At 43.3% G+C, this 27,241-nt stretch overlaps 1 protein-coding gene across 9 annotated transcripts in view; it reads right to left on the bottom strand.

Annotated features, from left to right (window-relative positions):
- Positions 1 to 7,131: 7,131 nt before the first annotated feature.
- MECOM (MDS1 and EVI1 complex locus) overlaps positions 7,132 to 27,241 on the bottom strand; it is a 317,715-nt gene continuing 297,605 nt past the window's right edge. For 6 of the 9 annotated variants that reach the window (XM_040566981.1, XM_040566982.1, XM_040566989.1 and 3 more), the window contains 8 exons: positions 25,551 to 25,577; positions 17,738 to 17,904; positions 16,426 to 16,503; positions 13,953 to 14,122; positions 12,747 to 12,891; positions 9,734 to 9,970; positions 8,763 to 8,949; positions 7,132 to 7,908 (listed from right to left, as the gene is read on the bottom strand). In XM_040566981.1, the coding sequence (XP_040422915.1) occupies positions 7,774 to 7,908; positions 8,763 to 8,949; positions 9,734 to 9,970; positions 12,747 to 12,891; positions 13,953 to 14,122; positions 16,426 to 16,503; positions 17,738 to 17,904; positions 25,551 to 25,577 (1,146 nt within the window). In that variant the 3' untranslated portion in view covers positions 7,132 to 7,773. The remainder of the gene's footprint in view (positions 7,909 to 8,762; positions 8,950 to 9,733; positions 9,971 to 12,746; positions 12,892 to 13,952; positions 14,123 to 16,425; positions 16,504 to 17,737; positions 17,905 to 25,550; positions 25,578 to 27,241) is intronic. The other 3 variants (XM_040566986.1, XM_040566985.1, XM_040566990.1) reach the window with 1 other exon arrangement.

Genomic DNA, 27,241 nt, shown 5'->3' with positions numbered 1-27,241 from the left:
AGAGGGGACAGGGACAAATTCCGACCTGATTCTGGCATTCCTCAGCTGACAGGCTGTCAGGTCCAAAAACTAGTTCTTGATCTCCCATTCAGGGTTTTTATGGATGAGTGTAAAGCTGGAGTGAGCTGCTCCATGCAGTGGTTAAGGTTTTAATAGCTCTTAAGTAATAAAAACAGCATAACGGCTTCCAAAAAGAGTACCAGGGAATCAAGTCTAAATGTAATAAAGGTCTTTACTTTGTCAGAGTGGATTGCGAAGGGTTTTGTGGGTTGTGGTTACGCAGAGCAGAGGTTCTGGGGATCCTTCAGAACGAATTTTTAATTGCACGGTTCCAAGTGACTGCAGCTGACCGGGCTTTACATCTTTCATAGTCCCCTCCTGAGGAAGGGTCAGCACACCTCACGCTGCCAGTGCAGCCCACACAGACTTCACATTGCTCCCAGAGTTGCAAAGATTATCCTCCTTTAAGGTATGAGTATGGCATGAGTACATGCTTTTATTTACAGGCACATCTGCTGTGTCTTCTTCTGAATATTTTACTTTCTTCCCAGTCTATTCAATAAATCATAAGGAAGGAGCTCCAATAGGACAAGTCTTCTAAATTTAACATTGGACTACTGTCCTATTCAATTTTTAAAAATACTGAAGTTGTGAGGTTTTTTTTTTTTTAAGATCAATTTTTGCTGGGGAACAATGTACTGCTGTATGAGATCCTTGCTTTTTTGTTGCTGATGTTTTCCTCCTCCAGGAGAGATGGACAAATGCACGCCATGTCCCCCTGGGGGCTGAGGGGACGCTGGGGAAGGAGCTGGCCACTGTTTGTCTGGTAAGAGTCAGCCAAGAGACTATGGGGGCTAGAAAAGATCCGTGCTCAGAAAAGGCCATCCGTGCTCAGTCTACAGGCAAATTAGCAAGCTGATTCAGCAGATGGGTGCTTAAAAGGCCTGGCAGCGACAGGAGAAAGATCTGGGTACAGTAAAACCCAGTTCCATAATTAGGAAGATCTGAATCATTAAAAGGTTTGCAAGAGTCACTTTTAAATGAAGATCATGAGTCTCTGCCCTCCAATGTTTCAGTTTCATGTTGATCAAAGACGATCCGAAATGGAGTCCATTGCTGGGCTTTTCACACAATTCATGCTGAATTTCAGGGTTGAAAGCCTCAATATGCTTCAATTCATATCCAATTCATATCCACATCTCTTCTCTTTTCTTTCTTTTCCTTTTTTTTTTTTTCTTTTCTCCTTGGGGTTGTGATCACACCTGCGTATTCTCAAGCCAGGCCCAACTCCCGAGGGGACGCAGACATGGCAAGGTGGGGGCACAGTGCCTGGCCCCACGCTGCTCCCAGCAGGAATGGGGACAAGGAGCAGAGCCAAGGGGAAACCCCACGCTAGTCCTGGTGCAGAGTGTTGTGTCCCAAAATTTACCTGTCGTGCGTGAGCCCCAGCTTGGCCGTGTGAGATGCGAGTTGGGCCTTAGGCCCACCCTGAGCGCAGGTGCCTAAGGGCTTGTTTGGACTTGGGACCATGCGGCTGGCTGGCGGCTTACCACCCTGAGCTGTTTTATCCACCACTCCTAAAAGCTCTCACTCACTCGATTTAACCTTTTCCAGGTGATTTTTGAGCCTGGATTCCCATGTGGCGGCCTACTGCCCCGAGGGACAACCATGTCAGAGGAGTACCACAATGCTGGCCTGGCCACAGGGCTGCTGTGCTGACTGACCACGTCCTGCTGCTGCACGCCTCAGCTCAATTAGTGCAGGGCTGCCCGGACCCTAATTGGGCCTGACACGTGCCTGTTTAAAGAGATTCCCCAGGAATTAAAGCGCTACTTCTATAGTTTGAGTTGGCTGGTGATGCGAAACATGACACGATTTTGAGAATTTTCTGCACTTACCATGAAACAAATATGCCACAGGTATCAAGCGGGCTTTGTTTTGGGGCTATAATCATATTACAAATTGAACATTTCCACATGTGCGTGCTGGCAAATGTACCCTCGGCTATCTCATATGTATCTGCCCCAAGGTACAGATGCTGGGGTCTTGACATAGCATAATATAGATCGAAATATATTTTCCAGATTGTCTTAGCACATGCTAATGAAAATAAGGAATAAAGGCCTGAAAGAAGCAGCTGTTTAAAATTTTCTTCAATCCCAGAAAATCAACTTCTTAATTACTGATAATTTAGCATCAAAATGACCACTAACCCATTTCTCCCACCAGGCCCTCCCGCGCTGGGAGGCCTGCTTCCAGACTCTCAGGCAAAACTTTTTCTTAGAAGTGTAGCATTTCATCACATTTCTTTAGCCTTTCTGGAATTAATTAGTATTAAAATACAACAGGAAAAAGGAGGGTCCCTTCAGAAGGTGCCTTCTTGCAGACCCTCCAGTCAGACAAGCAGAGCAGATACTGCTGCAGCTCCTACCTACCCAGCTGGTTGCAGCAGAGTGCTTTTATATTTGCACAGCATCCGTCACAATAAAAGGTTCCAAAACCTTCCCTGAGTGGATTTATAGACATAAATAGCTTCAGTTGCCATTAAAACACAGTCACTGTTGGATTTAAAAAAAAAAAAAAAAAAAAAAAAAAGAGCCTCTGCTTGTAGCATGCTGTGGCACAGGGCTCTGTGTTAGTCTGGTTTATGGTTGTACCCAGGGGCAGCTGGTCCCAAACAAAATCCAAGAGGCAGCTTTGGGGCAGCTTTGGGAAAAAGACTCCAGTCCTAAAAGACGTACCACAAGTTTCTGTCTGTGGGGCCTCTTTTCAAGGATTATTTGAATGTTATTCTGATTAAAATCTCAATTCTAGGAAAATAGAAAGCTTTGCTGAAAATTGTTCTCCTCTAGCAACAGATGAATCTAAGCTGGGGGGGGGGGAGGAAAAGAAAAGACGATGAGGAATATAGCCTTTTTTTTTTTTTTTTTAGTTTATGTTACTTGATGTTCTCCCCTTCTCCTGCTCCCCAGACTTTAAGTGAATCTGAACTCTGTAGCTAAGTCTTTCCTAATGTTGGCACCCTTTTCTATATCGAAACAAAAGATGAATTAATAGCGCTAGTGGAAGCCACATACTAGGTATACTAAAAAACTTACACAGACTTTCTATAGGATGGGAAAAGGATGGTTTTGGCCAGGATTCAGAATACATTTTTCTTATAACCGGAGTCCTGGCAAGGTCTTTGACATGGAGAAAGGGTCTTCTGTTTGGAGCTGGATGGATTTGTTTTGTTTAAATCATTACTGGAAGCATCTTTAAACCAAAGTAGCTTTTCTGCACCACTCCGTGACTGACCAGCAAAACCGCAAATGAGACTTAATGTGGCTGGAAGGCAGCGCAGTGCGGGGAAAGGATCCAGGAGCTCGCAGCAATTCTGCGTGTGCCTGAAAAAGGGGGAGCTGACAGAAAGTTTTAAAGTTCAAGACATGCACGCAGCAACAGGCCAGGCTGAACCTCTGAGCAAAAGCAGCCTCTCAAATGTTTTTATAATAACTTCCCCTCCCATTACACCGCAAATGTGGCTATTAACACAGCGAGGCAGCAGGGCTGACACAGGAGCAGAGACTCGGACCTGCAGTGCTAGCAAGGGTCTGGGCCAGGGTGAAATATTGATTAATCATCTTGTCATGCTGGTGCTTTGTTATACTCTGTAGATAGAAATTGAGGTGGTAATATGCTGCTCTGTCATGTAGTAAGTCTGCTATATCACATGGGAATGATTTGTTGACTTATGGAAAACTACTACAGCGGGTTGAACAGTAGGATGATGCTGAAACAAGCTAAAGGTTTGTTTTCTAAAACTACTCCAATAATTCTTTTCTTTAAAAAATAGCACTGCAGCAGAAAGCCAGAAACTGTGGTCCTCAGTTAGCAATCTGCATCTGGACAAGTGCATTTCTCTGCGGGGAGGTTTAGGGAAGTTATGACACAAACACAAAAACTGCCCAGTTTTCTTCATTTATTTGGGGGATGAGGTAGCTAATGGAGTCTGGGTCTGCTTTTCAGTTGTTCCTCTCTGTGAATAACAATGCTGCTAAGACAAGGCAATGCAAGTCAAGGTCATGGTAAGGTGTCTAAATGAAGTTGAAGGACCCCTAGAGATAAATCAGTCTCCTATTGTCGCAAGCTTTGTGTTTTCATTTCAAAGTATCTCACCAGCACTAGAGGACTGCAAGACAGTGTTACTGCTCTTTTCCTTACCACAAACTCATTTGTTTCTTGGTACATTGCAAAATATTTTTTACTGCCCTACAGAGATCATAATAAATTAAGGGGAAAAAAATCCTTCACAAGTGGGTCTATGTGAATAATGGTCATACATCAAACCGATCAACGTGTTGGCTTTTTTCCTCCCCCTTCCTTGAAATCCTGGTGTTTTGACTGGCCCGAGTGGCCCTTCTCAACATGTTTCAAGCCCTCTGCTTGCCCCCCAAGTTCATCACACCCTGCATGCAGAGTCTGCAGCTTCCTTGTGGATTTGGAGAGTAGGTGCTAGCCCTGCACAACCACTGCCCTGGGGTCAACAGACCTGGGCACGCATAGGTTAAACCAGCCCTGTGGCTGGGCCAAACCAGGCCTTTCCTTGACAGTTATATGATGGGAGGCTGCTACTGTAACCCAGAACATTAAACCCAAGGGAAGCTGTCCCAGCCTTTCTCCACCTCCAAAAAAACCCCTTTCATCTAGGGCAGGTGAGGGCAGAGCTGATAAGAACTGTCATTGCAGTGAATTAAAGGAGAAAACGATCTGGAAAGTTGTTTGCAGATAAAACTTGACTGATTAATCTATTTGTTCCCTTTATTTGGCAGTAACTTAAAACCAGGTTCCAGGGTGACTTTAACAGCATGAAAAATAATAGGCTATTTCTGCAATTATCTGCAGGTACCTGACCATTGGCTCAGGCCAACGAAGCGAGGACAATAACGTGCACACAGGCTTTTTTTTTTTTTTTTTCTTTTTCCCCAGGTATGTTTTAGGTGAAGACCACAAGCCCTGAGGTGACAGCCTGACACTGACCTGAGCACGATGCTCAAGAGGCTCAGGGCAGCCCATGCCTATCCGTCTGTCCGTGCTGCAGTCAGCCCTGCCAACGTCCACATTGCTACCAGCTGGTTATAAAACAAGTCAGACCACAGCTGGGCTGAAGACAAGAATGACCTCTATGGTAGCCTGAAATGTCACTGAAGCACCTGATGAGCTCTGAGAACCTTTATTTATTGATCAGGTAAATGCAGTTATGCTGCTCAGAGAGGTGTCTGGCCAGTGGGACCTCCCCGTGTCTTTGAGCTGGAGACAAGGCCTCCATCTCTGAAAGCACATTTATCTTCACTGGAGCCAGGTTTAACTAAACCTCCCACAAAACATGGCCCCTAAATGTGCCTTTCTCCCTGAACAGCGGTGCGTTTTTGTATGTGGTTACTGATATCCAGCATTGCTGGCTCACACCAGCTCGTTTGCATCTGGTGATAGCAATCCTTGGTCCTATTGCAAAAAAAACCTCTACGGTGTGTCAGATCTACTCTTTTGAGACGCTTCAACTTGAAGGACGGCCGTGTGCGACTGGCAGGGACATCCTCAGGGCCCCCTTTGGAGCTGCCTCAGTCCCTCTCTCTTGACAGGAGGAGCAGGAAAATGTGCATTTCCCGGGCAAAAGGTGGCTCTTCCTGGACATGCCACCTCCCACTGCTCTGCAGCGTGTCCAGGAGAAGCAGGGCTTTGGACCTGACTGCAAAGGGAACACTCAGACTAAAACTTTTTTCCTTTTAGATAGACCCTAAAGGCTCATTTTATGCACTTGGAGGCCAATTTAGCTTCCTAATTATGGATTTTTATCATTCTGACGAGTCAGTTATGTTTCGTGGTTACTCACCGCTCCCTAACGTCACCTCATGAGCAGGCAGGTGGGGGCCTCACCAGCTCGAGATCAAGGCTCTACAAGAGCATCAGAAGATGACTTTCTACAGGCGCCTCCCATAAAACGAGAGAAATGTTTCTCTCAAGGTAGCATTTTGAAGCTTAAAGGACTCATCTCAAGCCCGCTGGAGAGACTTGGGAGACAGAGGGACTCTGAGAGACTCGGGGTCGGGCCTGCAGCCGCACCACCAAGTCCCAGGTGCTTCCCCTCATGCTGTGGCTGCCCTCACGCTGTGGCCCCGCAGACATGCAGAACAGCTCTCTTCACTCCCCAAACTGCAGATGAAAAATGAAAATTTTGACCTGACCCAGACGAAAAGCAAGCAATAAGGAAAAGGATCCCTTCAGTTTTGTAGTCCTTTATTTTTTTTTTTAAGTTGATCCTCCCATAGTAATGTACTGAAATGCGTAACAGTTACATTGTACAAAGCATTTAAAGAAAGTACCTCAACTTGCCGATTATTTCAAAATGAGATTATAAACAAAAGGAAAAATAAATCTGGTCCCTCACTAAAGGCCAAAAAAAAACCCCAAAATAACTGAATACCTTCCGTTATTTATTTATTTTTTTAAACATAAATTTGGAACACTTCATCTTACAAATAGGATTAACATGAACATAACATCACACAAGCTCGCAGACAACCAGCATAAAATATTGGGTACAGTTTTTAATCAGAAGAATCATGCTTTCATGAAGAAATTATAACTGTTTATACAATTGAATCAATTTACTGTATTACAAAAAAACTAAGTCGCATCTATTAGTTATTTAGTTCATTAAAAGGAAAAAAATAAAATAAAAGAGGAATGTAAGAAAATTTCAAACACTGTTTTGCACTCCCATATACACAGATCAGTTCACCTCACTTTTTTTTAAGTACATGGGTGCCTACATTGTAAAGCAGTGGGGGACTGGAGCAGTGCTGTTTGTTACAGGAACAGTGCTATTTTAATCAACAAACAATTGTTTGCCAACAAATAAATACATGGTACACACAACACAAAGAAGAAATTAGAGGGAAGGGGGAAAGGAAACAATACAACAAAATAGTGACATGATTGTCTAAAATTAAAATCTCATTACAATGATTTGAACTAGTGGTGCTGTCGATGGACGTGGTGCTTTCACGGAATTATCTGGATGATTTAGCTTCTTGGAGTAGTGAACATTCATAGTTTACAATATACACAAGCCTCTTATGTATTGTTTCTCATAGTTCTTTTTTTTTCTTTTTTTTTTTTTTTTGCGATTTTCCTTTTTTTTAACAATGCAGTTGAGAAGGCAAAAGAATTACGGAGAGAACAAAATATTCCCTGTTACTTCTTTCTACATTTACGATGGATAGTGTGCATTTGATAGAACTATTTTCTTTCTTTGAAGGGCTAAAATGCATAAAGCTTTAATGAAGAGATTTGTACATAAAAGCAACTGTTCCCAATCCTGTGTCAAACTATCTTATACAAAAAGAAAATGAATTCAGTTACTACTTTAAAGGAGTGCCCATGTGTGTATCAATGCAGTCTTAACCCTTTTGCCCCTGCCCCTCAAAGCCGGGTGAACTGGAAGACATTTTTTCCCGGCCCCGGTTTACATAATCCACTGAAACCTTTTTTTTTTTTAAGTCGCATTGATCCTCCAGAAGTCAGCAGCTGCCTTTGCTGTGCAAAACAAAATATTGAGAATAAATAGTTTCTTTCTTTTTAAAATTATTCAGTTTAAGGTCACCAGACTTTAAATGAGTGACCCTGCAGATTTATAAGGCATTCTGCTCAGCAGTCTTTTAAACAGTCATATATGAAAGAGCCATGCTACTGGTTTGGACTTGGTCCCATTCTTGGTAAGACTTCACAATGTCATACGTGACTGATGGATTGGATGGCACTGGATTCTGCAGCAGCTCTCGCCATACTGTGCCACATATTGGGAGAATTGTGGGATGCAGAATGAAGGGAGTCCTTGTCGGAGAGAGAGAGCATCATAGCATACGCCTGGACAGGGAAAGAAGAAAAAGAGGTCATGCTTCAAGTTATCTGAGGTTAAAACCATGCTACTTCTATGTGGCCCAGGCATCTTTTAGACCGCAACTGTTCCTCTGAGCTTAATGAAAAAAATCCAAGTGCGTTAGGTTAAACCACTGTCAACCTTTTCACTGACACTTTTGACTCACTAATAGCAGTAATTATTTGTGCTTTCCTCTGGCTTCATGAAGCTCTGAAAAAACTTTGATAATAGGCAAGGTCCCAGAGTCTCATTTGCCTTCAGATGCTTGGCACAAGAGGCTTTGCTGTGACCTTCTCCATCGGCATATTCTGCAATTTTTAAAACAGGAATCTTTACAGGGGCTAAAAAGACACTTTTTAATTAATGTTTAAAATAATTCAAGAAATGCCACTTGGGCATCAGTCCAATTATTACTGTTTCTAAAACACACTATTGACCTGGATGCGATAACATCCAACAGACTTTAAAAAAGAAACACCAAAAAGCCAAACCAGCCAGAAGACCAAATCTCATCCTTGCAAGGCTGCACAGCATCCACGGGGGTGCACCGGCTGTCTGAAAGCACTGCGACAATTTCTTATCACAGCATTTCTGCAGCTGGCAGACAGGAACAAAACCAGCAAGGAAGGAAAAAAATCCTCTGGTACTAGCGACCAGAGCACCCTGCGATGTCTCTCTGTGTGGTAGAAGTGCACGGGGAAATTGGGGCATGCTCAGGTTTACAGAGGTGGAGCGCAGCCCTGCCTGACCAAGCTGAAACGACATTGCCTGCCGCACACTAACAGCTTAATCCTTTGGGTATCTGGTGACAATAACATTTTAACTCAGTTAAAACTTTTACCTGGGATTTGGATTTCCTGTACAATGGTTGTTTTAGGTCCTCTGGCAGCTGGGAAGTATTGAAAGCTGCCAATTCAGCTTCACTATATTGATTTTCTTCCATTTTCCTCATTTTGAGGCTATCTGTGAAGTGCCTTATGTGGTCCAAAGCAGAAAGTCCAGTCTTATTATACTCCTCCTCTTTATACCTACAAAAACACCACAGAGGTTACAGGGAGTTTTAACATCTGTTAACTGCAGGCTGCTCAGAATGGCTGTTGCCCAACCTTCTTAGGCATTCACATTCACTCCAAGCTTTTGAACTACCTGCACCAAAAATCACACATGCTGCAGAGCTGCCCAATAAGCAGCAGGGTTGAAGGAGCCCCCCGAGCCCCCTTGGTGTCTGGCTCATGTCCTGCAGTGCACGGTCACATCAGACAAACCACCCTCAGTCACATCTAGTGCTACCCACCACCAACTTGGGGTTTAAGGCTGATCCTCACTGCGTTCCCTCTTGCTCTCAAATTTACACCCATGAATATCCCCTTTTTATAGGCTCATAAACCACCTTGCACTGTGGAACCATGATTGTGAAACAAAAGGAATCATATTTTCTGTTCTAAAGAGCAGAGGTGGGAGAGACTGTCTCTCTTCTGGTGTCTCCACAGCCTTTCACAAGACCATTATGGGAGATTAGGGTAGGTTTAAGGAGCAGATAACGTATCTCCCAAGAACATTTCCTGTCTCACCCAAAACCTGACAATAGTTCCCTGAGTGAACTTATTTTTCCTCTTAGTGGCCCCATTTTGTATGAAGAGACTGAAAACAGGGCTGGTATTGACCAAAACACGGATGCATGTTGCTATCGTAACTGGGAAGTTGGCTACCTCGAACGGGTTCCCACGGCACACAGTTTGGTGCTGGCACTCTTGTATGGTTTATTGTTTTTATTTTGTGTATTGAGTGAACCAATACTAGGAAGGAACCAACCTGCCAGGGGAAGCTTTGCAGTTCATGTCCAAAGTACTCGTTTCCTCGTAATCCTCCTCTGGAGTCCCCTCGTGCATGTCGCTTGTAACAGGCTCTTTGACTGCTTTCCCTGCAATTTCGCTTTCTTCGTCTTCTTCGTCCATCATTACTTCATCTTCTGCCTCTTCGTCATCCAGCAAATCCGAGTTCTGGCTGGTTACCATGGCTTTTTCATCCTTAAAGTGGCTGCCATTCATTCTGAAAGTACCAAAATAAAAACATGCAATAATCAAAAACAACTCGTGAAAGCTCCACACCGGCAAATTGTTGGAGATGGATCTGAAAAGAATGTCCCAGTAGAATAACATAATTTCCTGAAAAAAAATAAATGTATTATTTATCTTTTTGAGCTTCAGACATTTAAGCAGTATTGTAGAAAGACCCACTCAAAAACCAGTGGGACGTTACAGCGCAATCAGCATCGGATTTTCCTGTTATCCTGGGAGCCTAGAACTACTGTTCAAGAGGAGGGATGTTCAGATATCCATTCCAAATTTTCTCACGCATTATTTCATCTCATATTTCCAACCACGTCTGTAGTCTAGGCAAAACAACTCTGACTTTTAGCAGAAGCTGTAGGGGCCGAGAAACTCTGAAAATGAGATCTGGCATTTTCAAGAATGACATCCAATACTGCGTCAGGACTTTTAAAGTCAAAATTACATGCATAATTAATTTTGCACACCATCATCCATTTGGAAGCCATACTACTTAAGTGAACGTATGGATTACATACATGGGAACCTAAGCGACTTCAGCTGAAGACATGAAGAGTTGTCTGCAATACTGCCTTCACACTGAACTATGACTACTGACTGATTTGAAGAAGTATTAAAAGAATAAAGCATTTTAAATGAGACACCTTTATTCTTACGAAATGAGTATGTGGAGAACCTTTTGGTCCAAATGGTGTTATTACATTGTCTCTTGCTTTCAGACAATGACTCCTCTTAACTACTTCCTATGGGATTTTATCAAGGGCATAATATCCATGCTGAAGTAGAGGCTTATTTGCTAATGGCCTCAGTCCTGCAGGATTTTGACTACTAGAGATGCATCGCGTCCACTGCATTAAATGAGAGCTAACGATACTCAGCACAACCACTGCACCGGGAAACGCGTGGCCAGACGTGCCCGGGGCATGCCAGGGCTGAACTCAGTGGAGCCACGCGAGCGCACGCTACCAGCCTATCTGCCCCGCTGTTTTACGTAGCATGGAGACCTTGATTCATCTATTGTTCTAATTGTGCAAAAGGTCCCTACTCTTCCAGGAATACAGTTATAAAAATGGAAACCTTATTGTCCGCCTGCAGTTTGCTTTAGACCGCGTGTGCTTCAAACTGTGCGGGACAATATGGAATATACCAAAAGTTTTCGCTAGATAAGGATGAGTCCTATCAGCGAATTTCATATTTAATGTTAGACTTGCTGTTATAACAGATGTACTTTCTTATGGAGCATACACAAGTGAAATCTAGTTTGTTATACGACGATAGCGTCGTTTTCCTAAACACAACAGTTTCATGTATTTTCTGAGCAAATTCCAGCCAATTGTCACAACTTTAGTGCTTACTGCATTAAAGAAAGCTAGGGAATGGTCTGTTTATATCACAGTATCAAAAAATCTGAGGGTGTGCAGAGTCGGGAGAGCTGAAGCAACCACCCCCTCTCTAAGTTAATCAGTGCAGTATCTCTTTATCATCTTTTATTTAAATACACAGATATAAGAAATTGCTGAGCACAGTCTGGGCTGCCAACTTGCTTGCTATGCTCAATTGAGGCTGCTAGAAATGAAAGGGAGATGGACTACAACCAAAGTAACAAAAGCCATGTGATTAAGAAAACAGATTCTCTAATTATGCTTTCAAATGCAGCAATTTGCCAGGGATAAAATATCCATCAAAAGCAGTCTGAAGTGCCAAATTTAGAAAGGAAACACTGCATAACCCAGCAACCTTTTCACTTTGCTGACTTCCTGTTGGAGGACATGTTGAGACCAGATGTGCAAAAAAAAAAAATCCCAAGCACTCATTGCCAATCAAGATGGAATGGAATTTGAATATGCATGTAATCACTTAATCCAATACTTTCGGGGAAATTGTGTTATGTCCACCATTTTTATTCCCTCACAAAGACATCTGGAAATTGAGGAGACAGTGAAGTTTGTCACCAACAGTAAGAAATTTTTGACGTCGATAATGTAATGCCAAATCAAAAGTGCAAGTAATGCATAATGCAAAACCAGTCTCAAAGAAATGTATAGTTGATATGCGTATCCCTGTTACAGCCTTTTTTTTTTTTTTTTGCTTAGCTATATTTTTATTAGCTGAGAATCTTTAGAAATGGTCTATATTCTGCTAGCTTAAAACACATATAATTAATAAATCTTAATAGGAAAAAATCTGTCACATACCAGAGCACTGTGCACTAACACCACCTACCTACAGCTTCACTGACTTTTTGCTAGTAAGCATCCTTCTTGGCACTGAGTTCCTTGCAAGACAGGACTTCTAAGTTATAATCTTCCATTTCATTTAAGAATATAGCTTAGTCTACTTTACAAGCTATACATTTAAAGTATATTTAAGCAATCTGATCCTTCCACATTTAGCCATTGGATGTTCACCTGCTCTGCCATGAATGTAAAACGAAGGAATTTTTTAACAGACTTAAATGAGCAATGACAAATGGTGCACAGCAACTTGAAAAAAGAGAGGTACTGATCCAAGGAGAAATGTCTAAGTATATGTACACTTCTGGCCAGCATCTGCCACCGGGAATACGTTCATGCACAGCAGGGAGGGAATCAGCATGTTTCTCTTCATAAGACACTTAGGTGAAACCTGAAGCAACCAGATTGCTAAAATAACTCTGGCTCTACACATCATTAAAAGTGAAAAATCAGGTTCAATAAGCAAACAAAACTGGAAAAAGAGCAGTGGCACCTTTTGAAGGCAGACCAGTTGAAACTTACCTCTCCTCTGAGTTTCGGGGGGATTGATTGTTGTGGTTGCTGTTTCCAATAAAATTCCTAATTTCTGTAAAGTAAGAATCTTCTTTGTCATCTAGGATTGCCCCTGTGCTTTCCAGTTCTGAATGAGGTGAAGACGTTGCAGTACCTTAATAGGAGAAATACAGGACTTTTGTTGTTGCTCAATTACATTTTCTATATTTAACCTTCTAAATCAGATCAAAATTGATTTTTATTTTAAAATGGGTTGATTTTTAGTTTAAAATGGGTAAGATCAAGTGAGAGCTGTTCATCGTGCCCTATCAGCTTTTAGCTGTAAAACTGGAAAGTAGAAGGGAAGAGTTAGTATCCACAGGCTAAGGTGGTTTCCAGCCAAAATTACTATTTCAACACCTCCTCCCCGTTACTTTGCAACTTCAATAGTCAGTCAATAACTGTGCCAGACCAACAGCTGAACTGAGCAAATGGAACTTAATTTTAGCTACCGATTATGTAGATTTCCATAAAATATGAACCAGCCATTGACATGATCACCCAGGTTCATTAGCACTGGGAGACCAGTGACAGACATCTTTGTGCACCTGGGAGAAGACAGCTCTGCGTTCAGCACACGTGCTTGGTATTACCACTGGAGCAAAGAGTAGACTGGAAAAACTGAAGAGTTTCTATTAAACCCTGCAAATACCTAAACCGGACCAATGATACTCAGTACCTCCCCCTGCCTTTGTTGCTGTTGTGAGGTGACCACTTTGCTCTCAGGTTTTTGAGGCACCATTACCTCCACTACAGCTAGGGCTTTTCAGCTCCTGACAGTGGGAATATTTTACAGAGTGGCAACAAAATCTTTTAGGGTACCCCTTGAGACTCTAAAGCTAGGACATCTATTGACAGCCAAGTGATTGGGATTAAACCAATTTTCCCAGTCTGTTCTCAAAATGCTCTAGTTGGCTTAATTAAAAAACAAAAGAAAAGACATCATCCAGTGGTATTAAGTTATACAAGGGTAGAGTTTACGCTGGGATTTTCAAAGCACTTTAAATGTCTGCAGAGCTTAGGCGCTTAAACATTTTCCAAAAATCTTCGGTGCTGAATAACTTGTGCCGATTGACACTCGGTGCTCAAAGTCAGTATTGAAAGGGAACGTGAAGCCCCGGTATGTGAGCATGGGCTGTATGCAGTGTGCAATAGGAAGGGAAAAGGCATACATACCAGACATGTTGCCGTTCTCATGCTTTTTCAGATGTCTGTCAAGATTGGTTTGCTGACCAAAACACCTGTCACATAAGTGACACTTGAATGGCTTCTCTTTATTGTGGATGTTACGGACATGTCTCTGCAGGTTGGAAGATATGCTAAAAGACCTGTCACAGTATTTGCATCTAAAAAAACAAAACAAAACAGGTGGGTAGAAAGCCATTTGTTAGTAGCTTAAAATGTAAGCTTTGCCCTAGGAGACATGAAGTACCTTCCAAGATCAGCCTCAGTACCCAAACTCAGTTCCTTGGTCCCTATTGTGGCAAGACCTTCCCTGAACTGAAGAAGTGTTTTGGCGGAGTAACTGGAGAGTCGTGCTCTTGGAATGGAGACGTCACTTCTGCAGTTGGCTTTTAGCTTTAATTCACATTAGTCTTTATCTCTTAAATACTACACTTAGGAATGAGCATAATATTTCAGAGTTAATGGCATCAAATTAGCTTGGGTAATTGATTCCCATGTTTTTAAAACTGTTGCACACAAAGTTGGGAAGTTTGAAAACAGTAGAGCAGTAACTCCATTGTTTCATGTGCTGCCAATACAATACAATTAAACACTTTTGGAAAAAACATGAAACAGATCTCTTCTAATGCTCAAATAAGGTAAAAAGGGCCATTTCTTTTCCTATTCTAAATTATACTCTGTGATTAAATCTCTTCTTGAGGAATTAGCTTACTCGATTGCTAATCCCAGAGGAAATTTGGTTATCTTGCAAAAACCAGCAATAAACAATCCCAACCTTTAATACCGTGCCAATGTGAGTAGTTTAGTCTATCACTCTGGTACCAGAGGCATCAATTTTCATACTCTGCAGTGATTTGGAGTCCCTAAAGCCTTTGCTGTATTGCTCTTTAAGCCATTACTAAGTCATACTATAACTGTTCCAAATTCTCTTGCTGGCAACCAGCCAACAGGCTTCACCACTTTAGTTTTTCAATCTTTCACTTCTCCTGTGCGTCTCTGCGTGTCTTTTACGCTTGTCAATGATGTCAATTTTTTTAGTGCTGAAATCGCCCATTATGCTGCTAATTGTTCCTGGCTTTTATGTAGCAGACAAGTATTACATGCATCAAGACCTTTCTTCAATAAAATTAGATGTGAATCTCATTTCCCAAAGAGACTAGAGGCAAAAAAACATATTGTTTCCTCCCAAACAATGAGCTTAGTCTGCTCTTTACAGGTCATAAAATGCAGAAATTTGTGCGTTTGTTTTACTGGAACATGTGCTGGCTTCTTTCCAGTTGATTTAAATTAATCTTTCATTTTCAATAAGGTAAAGCTTCCATACACATTTCTGTGTGTAACTGTCCTGGATAAAATATCACATACATATCCTTATCAACAAGAGAGTACGCTCACGTGGGTTTTGGTTAATCAGACCTCAAAAAGGATCCAGATTAGGCAGGAAACAAATAAATACAGTAATGTCTCTGCAACTGGGACCTTTCAGAAATCAGATGATTGACAAAACACCCAACTTCAGGCTGCAAATAACTCCACAGAGCTCTTATATTTTAAAAAAAAAAAAGAGATTTTTGTAAGGGAAAATGTGACCATGAGCCTTACTGAAAATCACTTCATCCCTGCTCATTCAGAAATGCCAGCTATCCCACAAGGCAAAGGCAGGACTTGCGAATGGCGCCTGGGTGGCTGCTTAAGGCAAAAGAATTTCACAAGCTATGACCAAAACATTCCCCCATCTCTGCAGCTCGAACACTGAATCGCAGCATCATGTACAGCCGCCCTTGTCTGGAGGAGCACAAAAAGCCTTGTTCAAAACAAAGGCAAATGTTCATGTTTGCCAATGTCACTGGAGCAGGACACTGAGACACAGCTCTATGTTCCCGTGAAGAATAGAAATTTTATGGTGAGTTTAAGTGGGAAAAGAGTTCTGCCAGTAAGGGCACCACATTTCTAACAGCAAGACAAAAAAAATCCACCCATCCTCTACTGACAGTGACCTGTGAGACCACAAGATTTCCCGTTTAGAAACCAAGATTTGCCTGTTTTCAGGTAAGAAACCAAAAAGCAACAATGGGTTGAGAACAGATTTCCAAAGCTATTGCAGCAAAACGTACCCACTGGTATCAGTGGGGATTATCTAGGCAATTTTAAGAATCTCTCGAAAGGCTCAGACTTGCACACACATTACCACAAATGAGGGAGTGATGCTGGAGCTGTTGTAGCTCAGGCACCCACCTTGACAGGACAGCAACCACGTGGGAACTGCAGCGTGAGCTGCTTAGCCATGGGGACATGCACTTCGCAATGGCAATGGTGTCTCACCCCAAAATTCACTGAGGTCAGTGGCAAAACCATCGCTAAAGTCCATGGGCCGTTCACAAGCAAGGCTGTTGAAGACGTGGACCTCTGCTTTATTCACCTGACCACACGCACGACCACCGACACGCGTAAGGGGCTGCTGTACCTGTAGGGCTGCTCTCCAGTGTGCGTCCTCAGGTGACGGGTTAGGTTTGCAGATCTTGGGAAAATCTTGCCACAGTATCTGCGATGAGAAAAGGCTCGATAAGGCAATGCAACCTCCACTGGCCTCGTTCCAGTTTCAGCTGCTAGAGGCATAGCCCAAATGGATTCACTAATATAGGGTACTATTGGCATTGCTTTGGGGTAAAGACACTTTGATAAAAGCATGCAGCAAACAGAAGTGATTGAGACACACACGTACACATGGAAGAATGGAATTGGAATTGCTGGCACCGAGTGGCTTTTCTTGTGCATACACAAACGATACATGAAAATACACTAGTTTTAAAGATCACCCGAAATTTCTAAGCTCACTAAGTGCTTATCTGTCACATGCAGATTTGGAATTAGGAGAATCTATTATTAAAGCCTTGTATTTCAGCCTCGATGTAAGCAAATTTCAAACCTTTCAACCAATTCTAAGTGTCAGCAAATGTGACATCATTCTATGCATTGAACAGGATCAGACCAGACAAGACTCAAAGACCTAATCCATCAAGGTATGTTTCTATAACAACATGTCTTGAAAGAAGGTGACATGTTTTCAAAAAGATCAGATAAACTGATATGCCAGCGTCAAACGCCTGCGCATTCTGGAGATGATATAGAGACCCAAACAATGCAATTTAAAAACCATTCTCCAAACTCTGCAACATGTCACAGGAGCAATAATGGCAATATATATATATACACACATATATATGATACATGTACACAATATATATACCTCGTGAGCCCTCCCCACTCATTTGAGTAGCACATTAATATTCAGGTTATAATTGGTCCAGTTCTATTAATCACATTCAGCCATTTTTGCGTGAGGACAGAGCATGCACAGCTCTCAAGAGAATGAGGCTGGCGGTTGCTTCGCACGACAACTTTGAAGGTTGCATCCCTTTACTTGTAACATCCCATTTGTTTTTTTCACAACATGACGTGCAAGCCTTCAAAATAGCCGTGCAGCTAGTTCTGCTCCCTTTGGCAAAGCTCCCATTCATTTGGGCTGTATGTACACCCACAATCAATTGATTTTTTTTAGGTCTGTATACTTATGTCCTAATAAATCATACACTTTATCATCAATACCTTTGGATTATTAAAGGGAGGAAAACATGAGAAAAACGTGTCTGTAGTTTACAATCAAAAAACCCAGTAATGAATGCACACTTGTGAATATGAAAGGGAGGAGAACATTTGGAAAAGGAGCTGTTTATCTAAAAGCTTCCACCCCACTCATCGAGCTGCCGCGGGGCTACCTGCAGGTGTAGCGCTCCTTGCCCTTGCGCAGGAGGGTCTCGGGCAGGGCGCTGGGGGGGGCTCGGAAGTTGAACATGGACGGCACCGACTGGATCAGCTCGTTGGCCTCTGGCTTCAAGGCGCTAAAGCTCTCCAGCTTCTCGGCCATGTTCTCGATGGCTGACATCTGCAACAGAAGATGGCACAACACCCATCACGGTGAATACCGCTCTGGCTTTCTGCCTGCTTTGAAAAACCTACAAAGCACACACGCTCCCAAGAAAAAAGCAAACAAAAAAAGCAAATGCAGAGCTGCAGTCACAAAAATTACCGGGCAAATTAGGCACCGTGGTGGCCAAGACCTTGTCCCTCTTGGAGTAACTCCTGTAACTGCTGGACTGGGTGCATTCCTCAGCAAGGCCAGCGCACAGCAGAACTCCTGTCCTAATCGCTAGAATGGAAAGCTGCTTCCATACAAGATCTAAATAATCCAGTATTCATTGTTTCTTATTTCTTCTTATTTTCTTCTTACTTCTCAGCTTCTACATAAATACAGCTTGTGCAGTCGTGTTCTTTGGGTGGGTGTCTATGAGTCTGTGCAAACCACCTATTGAAATTATCATCTGTTTTTGACCAAATCAACAGAAAATAAAAGAGATCCCAACAATAACTGAATTCCTGATTTAGTTATTTTTTTAAATAAAGGACTTGCAGGGGACAAATACCACAGAGGACACCTTATAAACACTCTAGCTCAGCCAAAGGCTGCAACACACCAGAGAGGCTCTATCAGTGTCCCAGCCACATCCAAGCATTCAGTAAACTCTTCTTACACATCAGAGTCAAATGCCATGAGATAAATCTGTGAGAAACGAAGCTTTGGTGGGCTTGGTGCTATGTGTTTGTTCACATTACCAGTTAGATGCCTGTCTGGTTTTCCTACAACCTCTTTATATTTCTGCTCTACTCTCAGTTGTTTGTAAGCCCTACTCGCTTTGGGATGCCACCTCTTGGTGTAGCTGTCTTAAAGGGCTTTAATTTTCAGGGCCTGTGCATTAAATCATTCCTGGAGATTGGCTGCCTTTAAAGTGGAACTGACCGCAAAAAAAACTGCTCCAAAACCACCAACATTGTCACTTGGAGAGCTCAAGATTGCTGCTGAGCCTCCTGACAGGTAAGAATAGCCACCTGCCTCCTCCTGTCACTATAAACATGTGGAAAAAAATAAAATAAAAACTACACAGAAACCCAAGATCTGCACCTAAAGACCACCACAGCATGAGCCCTGCGAAATGCCTTGCTTGAACGAAGGAGGAAATGTCATTGAAGACAAGATGTCGAATGCTCCTTAGCCACGGCAGTGCTGGGTGCCACAGTACTTCCCAAGCACTCAATAACCATCCAACTAACCCACGTCCCATCATCACTAACGATGGCCCCAGACAAGGGCAGAGCTGGAGCAGAACTCCTTCCTCCTCGCCCCGGGAAGTGGCTGGGCTGTCGGGGTGCTGGCACAGCGAGGAGAAGACTCCCCCTGCCCGAGCACACAGATTGCTGTCATAAACCCGCATTAACCAAGTGCCGGCTGGGGGAACACCTTTGCAGCCCATTCATCCATAAGAGACTGCTCTGATTCTTATTTTTTTTAATTTTATTTTAATGGAAAGAATTGCATGTTTGTCTCCTGGAATGACTGCTCACGTGCTGCTTAGCTCTGGCTTTGTTGGGTTTTTTGTGTTTTTTTTTTCCCTTTAGCCTGTAGCCTGCCCTCTCATTTCATGCTCAGACTCCTAATGCCGAGTACAAATTGCAATGTACAGGGTACCACTGCCAATTTGCCAAATGTCTTTCATCAAACACGGTGAAAGAAAAAAAAAAAATCTCAGAGGGAAGTCAAGATACATTTACTTGTCAGGCAACAAATGGGAAAGCATTGCGAGGCAGTAGGGGCTGTAAGCTCTGGGGTTTGATTCATAATCACTCAGCTGCTAAAACATTCTCCACAGATGCAAGTGGACAGCACATTTGTCAATATGAAGGATTTTGACATGTACTGATCACAGGCGTGAGATATGTAATGATGATGCTGCTGGGAGAGGAGGTAATTCTATCTCGGCGGAGAGATGTCATTATCAACCCATACAACTCAACATTACCATATATTTATACGACTTCATATTTTTCCGTAGGAAGAATTGATTCTTAAAGCTTTTATAATAGTCTTTCCCCTGCCTTTAATTCCTTCTAATTGTTCCCTGCAAGAAATCGTTTGTCAATTTTGCAATTGTGGAAAATAAATGGTTTGAATGAAAAATGACCTTTGGCCTTCGGGCTGATTAGCAGTGACAAGACAGTGCGTGGGTTATGATAGCACATATTTACGGTGAAGAATAATAAGGGCACTGAGAAGTATAATAAATGTTTTATTTATGTATATTTAATATTCAAGTCAGTTTCATTATCTAGTGATTTTAAATCATTTTTGGATCACCATTCCTCATGTACACGGCTCCCTACAGTAATATATTAAAGAAACTATTTTCCCCTTTACATTTAAAATGGCTTAGTCATGCTTTTTTTTTATTGTTTTCAGGATTTTGCAGAGGAGAAATCGATACTGATTCTTCTCTAATGTCCACTGGTGTAGGTCAGCACTAACTCCATACTGCCTCCAGGATTACATCGGTCCCAAAATAGGTACGAAATCAGGATCTAATCTTAAAGCCCTCATTCAGAGGAAACACAAGCACTTCCAATGATTTTAAAGTATTACACGATTTCCAAAAATATATTTCTCACCGTAGGAATGACTATTGTGTTTTTTTAAGACTGATCCATGTAGTTACCTGGTATGACTTACATTTTTCAAGAAAGGCAACAAAGGGAAGTGCTTGGCCCGACGTCTTTGCAGATAAAAATCAGCGTCACCCCACTGCTGTCGGTGTAATTACAGCAGTTACTGGCTGCTGGGGGTACGGCTCACAATGCCGGGGCGTTTTCGTAAGAATAACGAGAGCAATAAATTCTTTTTTTTTAGAGAGGTCGCTACTTCACAGAAGCCAGCCCCGGTGAAGGTGGGGTGAAGACGAGAGGTGAGTTTGCTCCACGTCAGCCTTCCCAGCCCAGACTGTGCTCCACCGTGAAGGTCACCAGCTCCGTGCAGGAACCGATGCTCCTCCACAGAAAACTTTCTCCTGGTGCAACCGAGGCTAAAAGCTAAAATACCAGTGATGGAAAATGCTAAAAGCTAAAATACCAGTGATGGAAATGTTGCACAGAGGTTCGGAAGGCATCAACGATGCAGACATAGTTAATGGAGTGAACTGCACAGCACCAAAGGTCTGGGAGGAGGGACAGCTGCTGGCACTTGGCTCCACGCGGCCGGTGCTCAGGGCCCTCAGGATGCTCTCCCTGTAACCTCACTGCTGGTTTCCCGCTCCCCATCCTCTGCTCCTCTCCCCAGCGTGTTTGGGATGCCCTCAGTGCTGCACAGCACCCGGCACAGGATTTGCCATGGGGGTGATGTGCACCTGGGCAGCACAGGCTTGCTGCAGCCCACAAAAGCCCTGCCATCCCTGCCCCACAGCATGGTCTCACAGGCTTCAAATTTAGGCCAACATCCGCTGCCATGGCCCCAGGGACGCACAGGCGGGCATCCAAGGAGCAGACTTTCTGCCTGGTGTCTTCTGTCAGGCACCAGAAATGAGAGGTGTGAGAGCTTTAACTGGAGGTTGCCCCTCGATTACTGCATTGAACAGGGGTGGCTTTGGCTCTAAGCTAAACCCTTTTTGAATCCGTTTATATTTTTGTCAAGAAGTTCACCAATTTAATTAGGTGCATATGAAAAGATGCTGGCTTTTGTTCCTTTTAAGCCTTTTGCCTGACAATTCAGCTGGGTGCCCCTCATTTTTTGTATTGTGAAAACTAATGAATAACCATTTCTCATTCAGGTTCTGCTCACCATTCACAGTTTTATAGAGCTCTGGCACAGCTCCCTCGGGCATTTCTTTTCCAAGCTGCAAAATCAAAACCTACTTAGGCTCTTTTTGTGTGGAAGCTGTTCCCTGTCTCTGATCATCACTGTTGCACTTTTCTGTGTCTTCGCTAACTCTACTATGTCCTTTTTGAGAGGGGTTTCAGCTGTATTCAAGATCCGAGAGCAATATAACGTAATGATGCTTTCAATTCCTTTCTGCTAAGCACTCAGATGATATTTTCATAAAACTATTACTCCAAGATCCTTGTCCTGAATGATGCAAGTTAAGAGTTACACTTTCCCCTCAGCATTACGTGGTACTTATCGACACTGAGTTTTATTATTATTTTAATCCCTGGTGACTCAGCTTTCTGTGAAACCTCTGTAAAATCTTCACAGTCACCTTTGGATTTAGCTGTTCTCAATAAACTGTTGGCTCTTTGTTCTTTGCCTGTTTACCCTCCATCCCGTGCTGTTTACAAACACATTTAATCATCCAGATCCCAGTGACACCTCTGGGTAAAGCTGGTGATAAACTTCAACTACTGCAAAAATTGCTAATGTAATTCTTATCCTTTTTCCCCCCCGTTTTATTTTTTTAATCCATTTTTTAATCCAGAAGGCTTTCCTATTCTGCCCAGCCTCTTTAGGAGCTCTGAGGGAGAACCCCTCTTTCAGCCGAAGCACAACCCAAGTAACCCCTACCGCTCCAAAGCACCGTTAAGGCAAGATTTGCCTCCGTAGGAGCTGTGCTCACCGTGGAGATGTTACTGTGGTGAGCAAGCCACCGAGCTCCCGGAGCACGCTGCTGCTGTAGCATCGGTGCTGGGAGGTCAGGTGGGTGTCCGTGGCCACCCCATAACTCCAGGGATGGTCCCTGGGGACCACCAGGAATTAAAAGCTGTCGGGAGGGCTCTGCACCCCAGCAAGCACCCAAGTGCCGCAGCCGTCCCGCAGCAGGGCCCGGGGAGGAAGGCACCACTTGGCCCCGAGGATGGGATTAGTGTAATTGCCGTGTCCCCGGTGAAAGCTCTCCCGGGAGGCAGGGGAGCGAGAAGATCCTGTTCCGTATTTACACGAAGTTATTGCCTTACGGACAGGTCGCGTCTGCTCCCGATCTGAGATCGGTGAATGGCAGCGTCTTACAGAGAGCAGTAACTTTTGATTTACATCGACGCGTTGTTGATTCTATCTGCGTCCAGATGTCTGGAAAAGGAAGCAGCTTTCCCCCACCTCCCTCCCGCTCCCCGAGAGGCTATTAACCTCCTACTGACGCAAACTAACATGTAGTCACAATTCCCCAGCTCGGGCTCAAAAATGCAGACATTACCATAATCGGCTAAAACAAGTATTTATAAACATTTCGACGGGCAAGATAGCATCAGCAGGGGCCTTGGATATTTGTCTTAAAATTTATTAACCAACAGAAGAGAAAGTGGCATAAATAAAGCAAGGTTTGTTGTTGCTGCTTTTTAAGAATAACCTGATGATATGAAATAATCTAGCAGACAATGTCATGAATTACGTGACCTCGTGTTTTAGAAGCTAGACTCCTTCGATGCTATTATCGTAAAAACAACCGACTTTATAGCTATAACTCATGGGAAAAGAAAGGTTCAAATGTTTGCCTGCTATTTTTACTGGTGTTATTTAGAGAAATCTTGAAAATCCAACTACTGAAGTTCAGGATTTCTTCCTGCCCAGTTCAAGTTATGCTGCTTTCTCTAAAAATTATGGCTTGTGAATTTGTTGTAATGTATTTGGCCAACCAGCCACTGAACTTGGCTGAGCTATATTCGTGTCCAAAGGACCTAGCACACGTGGCTGAATTTATGAAGCAGTAGCAAGAAACTCCAGCTGATTCCCAGCATAGATCCAGAAAAACTCGATTTGGGTTAATGCCATTGGTGGGGATTTAGCTAATCTAACAGAATGGATCACATCCTACAACCCGCCCAGCTTTGCTAATGTAAACTTAACATTTCTTTTAGTGTATTTTAAAAATTATTTTAATTGTTTAAAATGATTCTCCATAAAGGTATTGCAAATAAAATTCTAATTTAATTAAAGAACCTCTTTATAGCAACCTTCTCTTGATGGGACCAGAAGGCTTTCCTGCCAAACAAACAATGTGAAAAAACCTTGAAATACGTGGCGCATGCACCCATGAATCGAGAATGAAAGGCACATGTGACATAGTCAGATCTCCCAAGATGAAGATTCACCCCTGAATCTGCATCCCGCCCTAGGCACTTTATGCTTTACGTACTGATTGCTGCTGCTCAAGCACTAGCAGGGCCAGGAGATACTCACAAAAAAAGGATGAGCAAAATTTGAGGACCAAGCCAACGTCAACACCCCCAAACAGAGCCTCTTTTCTGAGAGGCAAGGGTGCACAGGCCAAATGACAAATCCTACCACAGACCCTGGATATCACTACGCTGAATTCACTCCGCTGCAAAGAAGCTGTTGGGCACCACCTCTTGTGCTCTCCAAGCCCGGCATCCAACCCTGCGTCCTAGCTGCTTATCATCTGAGGCTTGCTTAAGATTCATGAAAAATACCTGCAGCCTTCCCTTTGGTTGTTTTATTGGGGCAGAGGCTTCCACTGGGGCACTAAGTCCAAGGTCAGTGCAACAGGTTTTGGGTACACACCTTCCTACGGACCCAGACACCTCGCTCTGATCAAGCTCAGTCAGGGCCTGGGGGTGCTCACAGGAGCCTTTTGGAGCCTGCTGACCTCCTTCCACGTCAGGATCCTATCAGCCATCACTTTACAGATAGAAAATGGGGCTTTAAAGCCATGTGCACACAAAGCAAAGCTCCATGGCTGCTCGTGGACCGCAGGCACGTGGAGGAGAGCCGGGACAGCCCCCTTCGTGGGCTCCCCATGCCGGGATGCACGCGGGAAGGAGCACATTGCCACCTCAGCTCGTGTTTTATGAAATCCTGGCTTCACCTTGTGCAATTAGTCCACGTCTCACCGCGAGTGATGAGCGAGCGTGAGTCAATCCCAGAGTCGCAGCCGCCCGGCCCCAGCTCTCCCCTCCGAGACCCGAAGCTGCGAGGTTGGGAAAAATCTGGGACAAGTATTTATGGGTTCGCCGTGCAGCGAGGGCCAGCAATGGGAGAGCACAACACAGTGTTATTTCACTTGCATCTGCAAAAGCAGTTGCTGTGGCTCTTTTTATTTTTTTCAAGAGCGATTTAGACGTATTAAAAATAACGTTTTTTAAAAATAGAAGAGCATGCTCAAGTTTATCCCACAGATACAGAAAGCACAATTCCTGTTCACATAAGGGGGACTCCATGTAACTGCACATACAGGACAAATTTGACACAAGCACTGCAAATAATGGGTGTTTTATTTGGGCTTTAAGTACCGCAATGAGCAATTAAGCTCAAAACTTCAAAGCTCTTAAAGTGACTGACTCCCACTGAAGCCAATACGAGACAGAAACGTGAAGCCCTCCGAGGCTCTATATTTTAATGTCTAGAATGCAGATTAAATATTTATAACTATTGCAATCTAACAAGATTTCAGCCTGAAAATTTTCACTGCAATCTCTGAAGGAAACGCCTTGGAACAATTTCAGTTAAATATAAACAAAGACTTCATTTTGAAACCCTTACTTAGGTAAAGCTCCCATTGCCTTCACCAAATAAAAACTGCAGGATTAGAGAAGTGAAAATAAAGCCAATTGGACATAACAGATATTTATCTGCTACAGCTACAACACACTGTAGGGAAGAGTGGCATGCTCGGTAATTGTGTGGTAAACTATCTTTCATATTATATTTTTCTTATGCAATTTATTTCACAATGATTAAATCAAAAATATAAGCAATGAACTTACCCAAATTCTTTGATCAGGCAATTGGAACTGGGAGCAAAATTGAAACAAAAACAACACATTATTCCTGCATTGGAACCCTCATTGCAATCAAACTACTAATTAAGATTTTATTTAAAGATACTAATTAAGACATTATCCTGAATGATTTGTTGCACCAGGGCATTCTTTCCCTAAAAACACCTGTAACAGCAAATTACTGTGAAATACAATTACGTGACCTAATCTTTCGCAGCTTTTGGCCACTGGCACTGGGAGGTGTTTTGCAGGGACTGCAGAGTTTATGCCTTTAATCTCTAGTCCAAAACCTATTTTAAAGATCCGTCTGTTAGTGGTCCTATTAGCAAGTTAAAAAAAAATAAGCTCTTGTTTAATCAAATGACAAGTTTCAGAAATAAATTCACCTACAGAAACACAAATTTGTAGGACGCAAACAATGAAAAATATTTTGCTCCTGTTTTACAGAGACAGAGCCTGCCAGCAGAAAATGAAAACTTGCGGTGCAGTCCACACCTGTGCTTTTACAGGGGTGAACGGGACTATAAAACAACAACACTTTTCTGCGAGCCGTTCCCCAGTCCTCTATAAACGCCGCACCAAACTCTGCCTTTGCAAACAGGAGACTCTCTTCTATTAATGTCAGCGAGAAAGCAAATTTGGACATTTACTTTTTTGACAGGACACATGATGGTGGTTTCCTTTTCTTTTACAGTGAATTACGAGTGCATGTCACACTGATGGCCCATCTCACAAGTTACACGCTTTAACCTAGCAGACAGGTAAGTGACAAAACGAAAGCCAGTCTTTACCCCGGAATTTGTTTCTATTGCAAATGAGCAATGTGGAGGGATGGGCAAAAAGGCAGAAAGTGGCTGGAAACACGGCAGGAAAACCCTGCAGCCACCTGCAGCAGCACAAGCCCCCGCAGGCATCCCCCTGCCCCGCGATGCGGCTGGCAGGGCACAGCCCCGGCACCATGGGGAGAGGACTCTGCCCCCGGCCAGCCCCAGCGGCACGGAGGTGGCACCTGGCATGGTGACGGTGCTGGGACTTTCCTCAGGCACCAACGAGAGGTCTAACCAGCACCGGAGGGGGCAGATCCTGCCCGTTAACAGCAGAACGCCCCTCGTTTCCATTTCACCTGAACGCCCACGTCACCCTCTCCCAGCACCCTAGAGATCTTCCTCCAGGTTTCGCCCTGCCATGCAACCCACTCACACAAAGCTTCATAGAAAAGTATCCGGCTCCTTCCCATCCCAAACAACCTCCTAACGGTGCAGTTTTATACAAAGAGACTCCTTCCACACCTGCTGATGGCATCAGAGCAACCCGTGCTGAAGCCTGCAGTCCCTCCAACTCTCTTTGACTAAACAACAGAGATTTACACCTTCTGAAAACCCAGCGAGGATTCAGCACACTGCTATTATTCCTTCCACTGATACAGCACCTTAAATAGCCTCATTTGAATAATTTACCGTTAATTTACAGCCCTTTATTTGTTCGAACAGGATCACTCACTTGATGAACCAGCCCAGTTTTACACCAGGGGAGACAAAGAGGATTCAGCTCCCATTTGTGCATCGGTGTATTAATACTGTCTGCTACAGAATGGGAATTTCTACTTGTCACTTTGCAACTCTGGCAAATAAGGTAACTCAGCAAGAGGTGCTGAGCTGCTATTAAATCTTGTACAT

Source organism: Cygnus olor, chromosome 9, assembly GCF_009769625.2.
Source record: "Cygnus olor isolate bCygOlo1 chromosome 9, bCygOlo1.pri.v2, whole genome shotgun sequence".
NCBI classification, from domain to species: domain Eukaryota; kingdom Metazoa; phylum Chordata; class Aves; order Anseriformes; family Anatidae; genus Cygnus; species Cygnus olor.
The sequence above is the reverse complement of the archived record's forward strand: the minus strand, read 5'-3'. Positions and strand labels throughout refer to the sequence as shown.